The sequence below is a fragment of the Silene latifolia genome, chromosome 10, assembly GCF_048544455.1.
Source record: "Silene latifolia isolate original U9 population chromosome 10, ASM4854445v1, whole genome shotgun sequence".
Classification (NCBI taxonomy): Eukaryota; Viridiplantae; Streptophyta; class Magnoliopsida; order Caryophyllales; family Caryophyllaceae; genus Silene; species Silene latifolia.
Genome location: NC_133535.1, coordinates 139,341,532 through 139,354,981, shown reverse-complemented (window position 1 = coordinate 139,354,981; position 13,450 = coordinate 139,341,532). Strand labels below are relative to the sequence as shown.

The 13,450-nt window shown below is 38.9% G+C and overlaps 1 protein-coding gene and 1 long non-coding RNA gene across 2 annotated transcripts; both read right to left on the bottom strand.

Annotated features, from left to right (window-relative positions):
- Positions 1-2,132: 2,132 nt before the first annotated feature.
- Positions 2,133-7,905, bottom strand: LOC141608349 (uncharacterized). Its single transcript, XM_074427712.1, has 9 exons — positions 7,821-7,905; positions 6,256-6,642; positions 5,900-6,047; positions 5,372-5,807; positions 5,118-5,267; positions 4,769-5,012; positions 3,727-3,868; positions 3,394-3,682; positions 2,133-3,017 (listed from the first exon to the last, which is right to left on the bottom strand). The coding sequence occupies exons 1-9, from the start codon at positions 7,903-7,905 to the stop codon at positions 2,133-2,135; spliced, it is 2,766 nt and encodes a 921-aa protein (XP_074283813.1).
- Positions 7,906-8,286: 381 nt separating this feature from the next.
- LOC141609243 (uncharacterized) lies at positions 8,287-8,981 on the bottom strand. Its single transcript, XR_012527305.1, has 2 exons — positions 8,878-8,981; positions 8,287-8,569 (listed from the first exon to the last, which is right to left on the bottom strand). It is a non-coding gene; the product is annotated as an uncharacterized LOC141609243 (long non-coding RNA).
- Positions 8,982-13,450: the final 4,469 nt, after the last annotated feature.

Here is a 13,450-nt window from a genome sequence, read left to right as displayed (position 1 = left end):
GCCGACTCTCTTAAGCAAGCTTGGAGGACCACAAATAGGCTGATTTCCAGTCATTCCGGTTCGTACCTGCAAATAATGCAAAACAGACCAAAGTAGACTATTCGAGGGCATTTGTAGTGAAATACTACAAAATAAGCATAGAAATGTGTGCTGAAAAGGCCTAAGAAGGTCTATAAGAAATGCACACATCAAACTTCCCCAAACCAAACCTTTGCTTGTCCTCAAGCAAACTAATGCAACTAGCTAGGACTAAAGGATAGGATTAGAACATAGACAAGCTGAAGACCGTCGGCTTAAACCATTTAATGTATAAGAATCAACTACTAATAGCTCAATATCAAGGCAAACGAATTTATGCATATTTCAAAAAAAATGTTGAACTTTTGACCTTGCAAGACTTTTAAAAATGGACTCTCACGGGTCGCTCAATCACACAATTAAGCACAAGGTGATATATAATATAAGATAGAAGGGATAAAGAACACTCCCCTAACTGCGACCTATAAGAACATGCATGCAATCTAACATGAATAAAGTCTCTACAACCGTACATATGCATTCCAACCAAACTGATGACCAAGACACATGCCGAGGACTTACATATGGGTAAGTGAGGTAATAGGTAAGAAGGGGCTAAAATGAATTTGGATATGTGGGGTTAATAGCCAGGCTAGCAACAACGGATCCAAATTATACAACTTCCCTACTTCAAACTCCATTCAAATCAATACGAAACAGTGCAAATTGGATGCACACAACTCACTAATCACCATAAAATTATCAACTCCCCATAAGATATAGATTAAACATGGGAGTATAAATCACAACATACGGTCTTTCATTTTCCGCATATGATTTTTTTTTTTCATATGTCTTTTCGGATTTTTCCTTTCTTTTTCATTTTTCTTTAATTCTTTTTCAATATTCCTCCTTCATTTCCTTCATCCATCAATCTCGTGAAAAGATATAATAACCAACTGCAAATCAACACATTCCCAACATTGCTACCATTACTAGCTCGGCTAGGGTAGGAAAAATGTGGATTATAGCTAAATAGGGACAAAATAGGCAATTTGGCTATGTGGAGCTCATGGGTAAAATAAAATAAAGGGGTTGCCTCTCCAAACATGTGTCACCAACCACAGACCCGAATGCATACAGGTACTAAGTAGACTAAACTCATGCTTATGCAATTTGATGTTACATGCCTTATAAGGAGTAACTACTCACTTCCTACATGAACTGGTCATGGATGACACCAGTTATAAAGCTCTAAACCTCAGAAAGATATTGTAGTTTGCCAAAATTTCAAGTCAAGTCTACTTGTTCAACGAATTTTGAAACGAAATTCGAGAAATTGCAAAGACTTTTGCTAAAAGATGTGAAACAATGCAAGGTTTAAGCAAAAAGACAGTTTACCAGCAATAAAAAAAACTTCAATCAGACTCAACCTAAAATGCATAAATAAACATGATTTTTCTTTTTCGAAATTTTTAAGTTTTTATGGATTTTTTTTTTTAAAATAAAAAACAACAATGCAAACGTAAGTAAACGTGATAACAAAAATGCAATAAAAACAACATGCAGACACGATATGGATGCAGATATGGATGCATACCCTCCCCAAACCAAACTGTACAATGTCCCCATTGTACAAAGTAAAGGAAAAGAAATGCAGACTAAAGAGAGGGAGAGCCGAAAACTTACTAAAGCGCGCAAACCACGAACCTCCCCAAACCGAACCAGGAAGAGAGGTTGGTAGAGCTCTCGATCGACAAAGGATCCGCTCGATCGAGAAGAAAATGGTACTCGATCGAGACATGTAACACTCGATCGAGGCTTTAAGCGGCGCAGATACTCGATCGAACAGGTAGGAGCTCGATCGAGAGCTTTGAAAGGGAAGGACCACTCGGTCGAGTAAGAAAACTACTCGATCGAGAGCTGTTGCATCAGTAAGCAACAGTACAGTACCTGTGCTGTACAATTCACGCATAAACTCTATTAAAATTGTTCAAACGCACACCAAACAGAAATAAAGAGTGTCAAAAGTTTCAAAAACAAACACAGCAAATTACAATCGGGTTGCCTCCCGAAAAGCGCGGGTTTATGAGGTCCCGCACGACCTATAAGCGTCAAACATCACGCTCCGCCATCGCGTCGAAAAAGAGAACTTCGACGCGGCCAACAACAGCATCAGCCCCATAATAGTGCTTCACAAGATGACCATTAACTTTGAAGCGATTCCCCTCGGAGTCCTCTAGCTCAATCGATCCGAATTTTGTGACGCCAGTCACCGTGTACGGACCACTCCACCTGGACTTCAGCTTACCCGGAAACAATCTCAACCGGGCATTAAATAGTAACACCTTTTGCCCAACATGGAATTCACGGGGTACAATCCTCTTATCGTGCCAACGCTTGGTCTTCTCCTTATAAATTCGGGAGCTATCATAAGCGTTCAGCCGAAACTCCTCCAGCGCATTTAGCTGTAATAAACGCTTCTCACCACACAAGTCAGCATCATAATTAAGCTGGCGGATAGCCCACCAAGCTTTATGTTCTAGCTCAACAGGTAAATGACAAGACTTTCCATACACTAAACGATACGGTGAAGCACCGATTGGTGTCTTAAAAGCCGTCCTATAAGCCCACAATGTGTCCTCTAATTTAGCACTCCAGTCTTTCCGTGATTTAGACACTACTTTACTCAATATCTCTTTTAGTTCCCTATTAGAGACCTCAACCTGTCCGCTAGTCTGAGGATGATACCCCAAACCCCTACGGTGTTTGACACCATATTTAGACAGCAAAGCAGTCAACTGTTGTTCTCTGAAATGCATACCCCTATCGCTAATGACGACCCTAGGGACACCAAAACGGGGAAAAATAGTCTTACGAAACAGCTTAATCACAGTCCTGGCATCACAATTGGGAGTGGCAATCGCCTCCACCCACTTAGACACATAGTCTACAGCTACCAGAATATACATGTTACCCTGGCTAGACGGGAATGGCCCCTGATAATCGATGCCCCATACATCGAAAATCTCAACCTCTAAGATGCCGTTTTGAGGCATCTCATGTCTCTTGGAAATGTCTCGTTCTCTGACAAGCATCACAGCTAGCAACAAAAACTTTAGTGTCAGCGTAAAGAGTTGGCCAATAAAAACCTGACTGCAATACCTTAGCCACGGTACGTGATGGACCGTGGTGTCCTCCACAAGGAGCCGATTGGCAGCCTTCTAGGATAGCTTTGGTCTCCCACTGCGGAATACACCGTCTGTAGAGTCCGTCTGCACACTCCTTAAATAAATAAGGGTCATCCCAGAAATATTGTCGTGCATCGTGTAGGAATCTCTTGCGCTGCTGATGAGATAAATCTGGTGGCAGCGCCTGACTGATAGCAAAGTTAGCATAATCTGCAAACCAAGGTTCAGCACCATCCTTAGAATTCACAGAGGTCACAGAAAAAACATCAACAAAAAATAAAGAGTCATCAGCAAATGAATCATTAATAGGAAGAGAATCCTCCCCCTCCTGTTGCGTCAGACACGACAGATGGTCGGCTACGACATTTTCTGCTCCCTTCTTATCCTTAATCTCCAAGTCAAACTCCTGTAAAAGGAGTATCCATCTCAGCAATCTGGGCTTAGCTTCCTTCTTGTTCAGAAGGTGTTTAATACTGCATGATCAGTAAAAATAATAACTTTAGAACCCAACAAATACGATCTAAACTTATCTAACGCATAAACAACAGCTAGAAGCTCCTTCTCCGTGGTAGCATATTTCACTTGAGCCTCATCCAGAGTTCGGCTCGCATAATAGATCGCACTCAGCGCCTTGTTTTTCCGCTGGCCCAACACCGCTCCTAGTGCATAATCACTGGCATCGCACATAATCTCGAAAGGCAGCTTCCAATCCGGGGGCTGGATAATGGGTGCAGAGACCAAAGCCTGCTTCAAAGTGTTAAAAGCAGAAAGACATTCATCATTAAAATCAAAAGGAGCATCCTTTAAAAGCAACTGTGTAAGCGGTCGAGCAATCTTTGAGAAGTCCTTGATAAACCGACGATAAAAGCCAGCGTGACCAAGGAAACTCCTCACCCCCTTAACATTAACTGGAGGGGGTAATTGCTCGATTACTTGCACCTTCGCTTTGTCTACCTCAATACCCCTGTTGGAAACTAAGGGCCCAAGGACTACGCCCTCATTTACCATAAAATGGCACTTCTCCCAGTTTAGCACCAGATTAACCTCAATACATCGCTGCAAAACTTTATCAAGGTTAGCTAAACAATTATCAAAGTCATTCCCATAGACACTGAAGTCGTCCATAAATACTTCCATGATAGACTCTATATACTCAGAAAAGATCCCCATCATACACCTCTGAAAGGTAGCAGGGGCATTACACAAACCAAAAGGCATCCTGCGATAAGCAAAAACACCCTTCGGACAGGTAAAAGTAGTCTTTTATTGATCATCTGGTTGAATAGGGATCTGAAAGAACCCTGAGTACCCATCCAGATAACAGAAAAACTCATGAGAAGCTAATATCTCTATCATCTGATCAATGAAAGGAAGGGGGAAATGATCTTTCTTGGTGGCGGCATTTAATTGCCGATAATCTATACACATCCGCCACCCGGTCACTAGTCTAGTAGGTATTAGCTAATTATTTTCATTTCGGACAACTGTAGTACCTCCTTTCTTAGGTACCACCTGAACGGGACTTACCCATTTAGAGTTCCCAACCGAATAAACAATACCTGCGTCGAGTAGTTTCATAACCTCAGCCGTCACAACCTCTTCCATCTTCGGATTCAGCTTTCGCTGACCCTGTCTACAAGGTTTGTGATCATCCTCTAGCTCAATCCTGTGCATGCAGACATCAGGGCTGATGCCCTTAAGGTCATCCAATGAATATCCCATCGCCTTCCTATTTCTCTTAAGAACGGTCAATAAAGCAGTTAACTGTTCGTCGTTGAGCTTAGCGCTCACAATCAATGGGAACTGCTCAGTATCATCAAGAAAGGCATACTTAAGATAAGGGGGGAGAGCCTTACGCTCGGGGACCTTTACCTCGACCGAGCACAAAGTATGTGCCAAGTTTTCTACCTGTTCCAGCTGAACGTCAGACAGCTCTATCTCATCTGTGGCAATTCCAAGCAACTCCTCGACGTCATCCTCGTCATCTGAAAAATCTGCACACTCATCTAGAAACATCAAAGACTCCTGCGGATCCTTAACCAAGGAATCCGACCAAAACTAAAAGGAGACTCATCAACAATATCAACAGAATAACAAGTATCCTCTATCATCGGTCTAGACAAGGTCTCGGGCAGACTAAACGTAATCACATCATCCCCTACCTCTAGAGTCAAACGCCCGAGTTTGACATCAATAATAGCTCCAGCTGTACACAAAAACGGTCTACCCAAAATAATCTGGGTACGGGTATCCTCGGCAATATCTAATACAATAAAGTCCACTGGAATAAAGAATTTGCCAACCTTGACGGGCACATCCTCTAAGATACCTAAGGGCCGTCTAACAGATCTGTCAGCCATCTGCAGGGTGATATTGGTCATTTTTAGGGGACCCAATTTAAGCTTAGAAAAGATAGAATAGGGCATGACACTGACACTAGCTCCGAGGTCACACAGCGCCCTATTTATCATCACATCTCCTATAACACAAGAAATAGAGAAACTACCCGGGTCTTTCAATTTAGGGGGAGACTTTCTTGAAATTAGACTACTAGACTCTTCCATGAAAGCGACAGTAGCTGTTTCTCCAAATTCCCTCCTACGCGTAATAATATCTTAAATAAATTTTATGTAAGGAGGTATTTGGGTAATTAACTCAGCAAAAGGAATGGTTACTGGGATATTTCTTACCATATCCGCGAATTTGCTGAATTGTCTCTCCGTCTTCGTGTCGCGTAATCGACTCGGTTAAGGGACCTTGACCATAGGAAGTGGGTCCTCTTCTTTCTCTTTGCCTTTATCAGTTCTTGACACTCTCGCAGCACAGGAGGGTACCCCACTACGTCCAGCATTGGAATGCGTGTCCGTACGCTCAGTATCTCTCGATTGAGGCTCAGAAGTGCTCGATCGAGAGCTTTTCTTACTAACCTCTCTCGATCGAGAGGTTTCATTGTGTAGCTCACTCGATCGAGAGGTATCGGCTCTCGATCGAGGGATTTCTTCCTCAGCACTGGTCGATTGAGAGGTAAGATCACTCGATCGACCACCTTTCAGCAGTTCTTCGTCATTTTGCTGAACAATAATCCCTGCCTCTGCATTTGAACTTTCTGGAGTATGTTCTGGTCCGTCATAAGTGCGACCACTCCTCAAACTTATTGCATTTACCGGGTCTTCCTTTAAGCACATCGACTCACACTTTTCGAGCAGTTTACGGAGGGCATCAGCACCAGATTCCTGCTCAAGACGTTGTGTGTGAATGGCGGCCTTAATATTGTACTCGACTTGAATATTGTCAGCATAAAGCTCGAAGGAAGAGCCTCCTTGCCTAAACTTCCGATAGGCTAGAACTCTCTCGGATGTAGCCATACATGAAATGGGATTGTGTCCCCATTCGCCACATCTTCCACAAATTACCTCCATAGCTGAACTATAACCTGTAAGCACAAAAACACTCGGGCCAAGAATGAGAACTGTCTAAAGGAATAAATTCCCTAAGACAAAAGACAAACAAAGAAACTATAAAATTGCACCGTCTCCCCGGCAACGGCGCCAAAATTTGACACGGCTGTCGCAACCATGTCAAAGATAAAACCAACGGGTCTCAACTAAATGTAGAAGAGGCAGTTGGGTATCGAATCCACAGGGAGATGGGAATCCTATAGTCAACTAGGTCTGTCGAAAGTAACCAAAATGGGGGGTTTGTTTGTTTGTTTTCTAAAAACTACGAGTAAAGGAGAGAATAAAAGGAGCGAGAGAGAAATAAAATAGAGATGAACACGAAAGAAAGGTACTAGGATTGTCGGTTCACCATGGCTACTAAGGTCCGGACTAAATCATAAATGCCCTAAATTCAATCTGTGGGTAATAAACGTCACCTTTCGGTCCTTAGTTCGCCCTAGGCAATACTAGTTTAACTTTCGCCCTAGCTAGTATAAATCCTAATGAAACGCTGCAGATCTACCCCTTTTTCAATCTTTCGATCTAGGAGAAGAGGATATCGAGACAGTTAATTGAGTGCGTCGACTCAAACAATTAAAAGATATTAAAGCAGTAGATACATACAACTAGACTACGGGTATTCTAATTAAATCGTCCTTCCTACGCCGTGGCTACCCTAAATCCTAGCAAAACGATTAGCTATTCATGATCGAAATGAGGAACAATAATAGCGTAGCAAATGACAATAGATAACATGATAAATGAAATTGAACTGAAATTATACGAATGATAATACCGAATTCAACGAAGGAAGAATTGAGAAATGGCGATGAAAAGTATTTCCGATCCAAAAACTAAAGCAACAGTCTCCATTCTACGTCTAAAATGTGATGATTCTCCAGGTCTCTAGTATTCCTTGCCTATTTATAAGAATAAAAGCAAAGAAACAAAGCGTGTAAAATAACAACACAAACGATCCAAAGCCCATCAGCGCGTGGCCTCCCGATCGAACTCTACAGTTGCTCGATCGAGAGCTTTCCCTAAGTATATCCCTCGATCGAGAACAATGGTCTCTCGATCGAGGCCTTCACCTTTGCATTCACTCGATCGAGAACAGGACATCTCGATCGAGGGGTTCTTGACTTCTTGTGTGTTCTCCTATTCCTTTGGATGCCTTCACGCATCTCAAGACGGTAAGGTTTCACGCTGACTCTCTTAAGCAAGTTTGGAGGACCACAAATAGGCTGATTTCCAGTCATTCCGGTTCGTACCTGCAAATAATGCAAAACAGACCAAAGTAGACTATTCGGGGGCATTTGTAGTGAAATACTACAAAATAAGCATAGAAATGTGTGCTGAAAAGGCCTAAAAAGGTCTATAAGAAATGCACACATCATGACACATGTATATTCTTTTTGCTTATACATCAGTCTTAAATCTGATGTCTATTCAAAAATAGACATCTGATTTTTAGGAAATCCGATGCCTATATAAGATATAGACATCAGATGTTTCAAAAATCCGATGTCTATTCAAGACCATGGACATCAGATATCCAAAAAAACCGATGTCTATAATTTTTTTTTTTTATAAAAATAAATAAATTACGGTATTGTTACCCAATACATTAATCCTACATATGATCACAAAAGCAAGATTTTTCGATAATTAACAACAAATATCTTTATACAATTAACCGATTATTCCAAGTCAATTACCAAATGATCTTTAACCAACCAACCTATCACCAAAAATAATGTCTCATCAGTGACTCCACTTTCAAATTCGTACTTATTAGTCGTAAGATTATCCTTGTCTTCTTCATAAATTAATCCAAAGCAGCCACTGACGAAATTCCTCATTAGCAACTCGTACTCCTTGACCTTCACTTTACCCTTGTCATCTCTTACAATCCATTGATTCCTGTAAAATTAAAACCCAACACTGAACTATGTTAAATCTGAAAACTATGACAGCATTGCATTCCATGCTCAAACAAGATATTGTCAGTGTCGCTGGTGTGCAATACAAACTACAAAATTAGTTGGTTAGATGTTGAAACAAGCCGATATACAAGCGACAAGGAAAAAAATATCTTTCACTTTTTCGACACATGAATGTTTGGAAGTAAAACACAATGTTCAACTTCTCTTCCTAGTTTCGACAAAAACAAAACCTCAAGGAGAATCCAGGAAAGTGCAAAGTACAAGAGATCAAATATACTAACTAACCTGCGACCAGCTGGGGCACAACTGCATTGGACGCAGTGACACAATGGTAAGTAAATTAGAGAATCGTGGAAAATTTGAGGCACCTGAAATCAGACGGAACATTAATGAGAAAATGTGTTACCAGTGACATTATAGTAGATGAACGCACAGATATATGTAAACTGGAGGAAGGGAGTAATACTGAACAAAATTCAGATAGTCTGCTACTGTTGGTGATCAAATTCAACTGAGCTACTATTGAATTATAAAGTTGATGCATTATAAAGTTGCTGGAAAACTGCTGCTGATATAAAGCACTGCTGTTGATTTTCATAAAAATGTGTTGAGTTTAATAGTTTCATAAAACTCAGACAATATGCACACCATCTATAATTTCACATTATTATGTAATTGTTGAAATGTAAATTTGGGATAATGATAAGTAAATTAAACAAAACAAAGTGGAGTGAAGCTAAAACAAGCATAACTAAAAGAACTAAGCAAAGCGTTAGATGATTTTTGAAAATATACTCTTTATGAAGTATGCCACCGGGCGAATAAAAACTGAGCAACTTAGTACTAACTAACCAAGTATCCATGTCAAGCATAATTCAAGCATTGGCCCTGTGTCATTTGAGTTTGCTACTGGTTACTGCACAGTTTAACAGTACATGCCATCGCCTGTACATGCCATCGCATGCGCCCAATATTTCAGCCTTGCTTTGACATCTTCTGGATGGTCACCTGCATTGATGTAACAGGAAATGGTTAAGATCTAGGCCAAAGGATTTGAAATGAGTTGTACATAAATCAGTATTGAGCCATAGTTGAAATGGTTAAGATCTAGGCCTAAGAGATGTGAAAATTAAACCCCTAAGAGATGTAAAAATTAAACACCCAAAAAATCAAACAGCTAAGAGATGTGAAAATTAAACACTCTTGATATTTGGCACAAAGGGATGTGAAAATTAAAACACCATCTAATTCAAACAAAAGCTAACAACTTTCCAATAAAGGAATCAATCAAAACCCAAAAAATTCCTCAATTGCCCATCAAAAATCAAGAAATACCCAAATCAAAAAACTCATCGAAAACCAAAGAAACTTAACCCTTGTTCATAGGTCTTGTAAAGGAATCATCTCTTATAAAGGCATCATCTAACCAAGCAAAGCGTTAGATGATTTATGAAAACATCCTCTTATATGATACTTGACTAAGCAAAGCGTATAAGAACTTAACTACTTAGTACTAACTAACCAAGTATGCCACTCAAAAGGTCTCAAACAAAAAAGTTACCTATGAAGAGATGTCACTTCATTTTGAGGTGACCCTAATAGAAGATTGAAGTAATTAGATTCGAAAATATACCTTGATGGATTCTGGAAGAGAGGCTGGCGGCAGGCAAAACACGGTGGTCGAAAGATGAGAGCGAAAGTTTGTGGCCAATGGCAAATGAAGGTGTTCGATCGGTTGTTAGCTATAGAGAACGACGAAGGTCTACATCCAATGGCGGCGAAGTTTTGACTCAGGCGAAAGTGGTGGTGGTCGTCGGCCATGGTGGGTAGTCTATAGTATTAGGGTTGAGAGAGTGAAAATGATGTAGGTTAGGGTAAATCAGAAGGAGAGGGTATGAATGACAGAATGAGTAAGGGAGGATGAGGGATTTTAATTAGTTTCTGAAAATTGATAGGCATCGGATGTTTAATTGTCCCATGTTTATTAAATTTGAATTTCATAGGCATCCGTCTTTTTAAAAAACCGATGCATATTGAATTTTATAGGCATCCTTTTTTTTCAAAACTCTGATGTCTACAAATGCACATCAGTTTTTTTTTTTAAAATAGGATGTCTATTGAGTGATGTCTATTACGTTTTTTGTAGTAGTGTAATTTCTATGAGGAATATATTAATCAAATGTAAAAAAATTATTGGGACGGAGATAGGCCTGACAAACGAGCCAACCGGATCAGGTTCGGGTCAGGACAATTCGGGTTTTCAAGAATTTGGTTCGAAATGTGGGTCGGGTTAGGTGAGTGGGGGAGTTAGGGGGGCTAGCACGGGCAAGGGCGGTCGGAAATTTCATTGTTTTAGTTAGAATTTTTCAACTTTTTTCAAGTTTACCTGAAACCATTACCCGTTCGCCCCCTACTGAGATTTTTCACCCCCGTTGGGGTTAATTTCTAGCTCCGCCACTGGGCCGGGTTATTTCAAATTAAAGTCAATTTCGGATAGGTTATTTTCACACTATTTAGAGATAGCAGTCAGTTCCAACAATGAACCCCATTTTTTTCCTCATTTTGAAAATTGAAGTCAAATAATTTTAAAAAAATAAATTATATTGACCTAATAATATTAGTGACCATGCTTATATTGACCATGCTTATATTGACCTAATAATAAAAGTTAAGTTATTTTACTAAATATTTTATTACTAAATGATTAATATGTAGATAAAAAAACATTTGAAAGAAGGAGTGCACGCACATAAAAAAAAATTTAGCGAAAAATCGGTGTCGCTAATGGAAATAGATTGATTTTAAACTCTAAAATAAAGTTCACACAAAGATAACGTAGCGATACGTAATATATATAAAAAGACAACATAATCAATCAAAAAAATTCGGTTAAACCGGTATTATTTATTAGTAAGATTTGCACAAATAGTTACACAACTACTATGTATCATATCGGTAGTATAGTTTAGGAAAATAATATCATAGGCCATATCACATATCTCATATTAGTTCATCTTCGACTCTTCTACTCATATTATTTATTAGTAAGATTTGCACAAATAGTTACACAACTACTATGTCCCAGTGATATGTTTACACTTCCTTTATTTCCCCCTCACAAAATAAATTAAGTTTGAACATATCACTAAAACAGAGGGAGTATTTAATAAAGATATGAAACAAGTAAAAAATAACGTAAATAGATACAGAATATAATGCTTTTGATGAGATCTCTCAAAATACCGTTTGGACGGATTTTTCTCTCCCCATTTTTGAATAAATGTTTTCTTAATTACGTTTCTTTATATATTGACATGCGTTTATATGTTCAAACTGTAAAGCCAATTGGATTTTTTTTTTTCGGTTTGATCAATTAGAAAAACAACTTAAAAATATTATCAAACAATATTTTCAAGGATATTTTAACATAAACAATTTCAAGTTCACACTACCTTTTTATAAATATTCCAACTTTTAACAACACATGCGATTGCACAGGACATAAAGTCAACTTGAATGGCAAGTAATACATTCAAAAGGGGTCTCTAAATGATCCCGGGCAATCCAACCAATACACACCAAAAGAGCTGATGACTACATTCATTTTGTACCATGGGGAATCAGGAGGGGCGTAATAGATTGGGTTAACAGGTGTTTGAGGTCAGGTTTTAAGAGTGTTGGCAATAGACTAGGAAGAGCAAAGAAAATGAATAGTAGAAAGTCACAGGGGGCCCAAGAGGTTTAATAGTGAGTTGACCAAAACTACCAAAAGATTAAGGAGAAAAGATCAGAGGAAATCAAGACGAGGTGAAACGATTAAGGTGTTTTAAAAGAGTTTAGGATGAAGGTCAAATTAAAGGAGTGGAAGGTAAGCGGAAGCTGACAAAACGAGGGACAGACCCACACAATATGGATTATGCTCTTAGAATGATGGTGATACATGCTAAAGAAGCGAAACAGACAAACCTCGAGAGGAGAGACTAACATTATGTGGGAGTATACCCCCACCCAGCAAGTTACAAGAAAAGAAAATTGTGATGCTTGCTACATGTGGAACATAATCATTTAAAGTTGGCCATGAAAAGAAGGGTAATGTGAGGGTAAGAGCACTCTTTAGAATAAAAGAAGCCTAAAAAGAAACATTTAAAGTAGCACCGAGAGTTGATATAATAATCACAATAAGGTTAAAAATAAATTGAGTAACAAGAATATTTTGATGATGAAAAAAGATCAGCACATTAAACTCATTGTCAGAAACGCTTCAAGAGACGTTGACAATAATAAAGATATGAAACACATGGTTGAGGTGGGGAGGATAGGTCCAAAAAGAAGAGATCTAAGAGGCTTATACTGCATGACTGCATCTATATTAGTCGTTTATCATACTTTAAATTCAAAGATCAAAAGAAAGGAGGCGTGTACATGTTGTATGTAACACATGCAATGTTAAACGAATAAAAAACAAATGGATTGTCATTTTTTTGATTTATTTTACCAATTAAACCGTTCCAAACTACTATCTAAGGGGAAAAGTGTGCTATCTAATAAGTGTCGATTAGTTTTGCGTTAACTACTATCTAAGCAATATTTATTGTTAATCAAATATGTTAGCATTAAAATTGATCTATAGTGCTCTTTACACAATAAAACGTAATGAATCTACGTAATTTGCATTGAAACATCAACACACTTTATTTCCTTATTTAGTATTAGGAGTTTGGGTTAATTAATTCAACAGATGGAGAGGTGGTTTGATTGCAAAATGCAAAGTAGTAGTAATGATGGAGTAAAATGTAATACCCCGTATTTTGATAGTAATTTATGAGAATAATTTACGTAAATTAATAATTGATTAAAG

What these genes read in the sequence shown, in the direction of transcription:
- LOC141608349 (XM_074427712.1), bottom strand. Translation starts at nt 7,905, where the DNA reads ATGACTGGAAATCAGCCTATTTGTGGTCCTCCAAACTTGCTTAAGAGA. An exon ending in TATGAAACTACTCGACGCAG is followed by an intron (nt 3,869 to 4,768) that starts GTATTGTTTATT and finishes ATTATGCACTAG; the next exon opens with GAGCGGTGTTGGGCCAGCGG. An exon ending in GCGTTAGATAAGTTTAGATC is followed by an intron (nt 3,683 to 3,726) that starts GTATTTGTTGGG and finishes CTGATCATGCAG; the next exon opens with TATTAAACACCTTCTGAACA.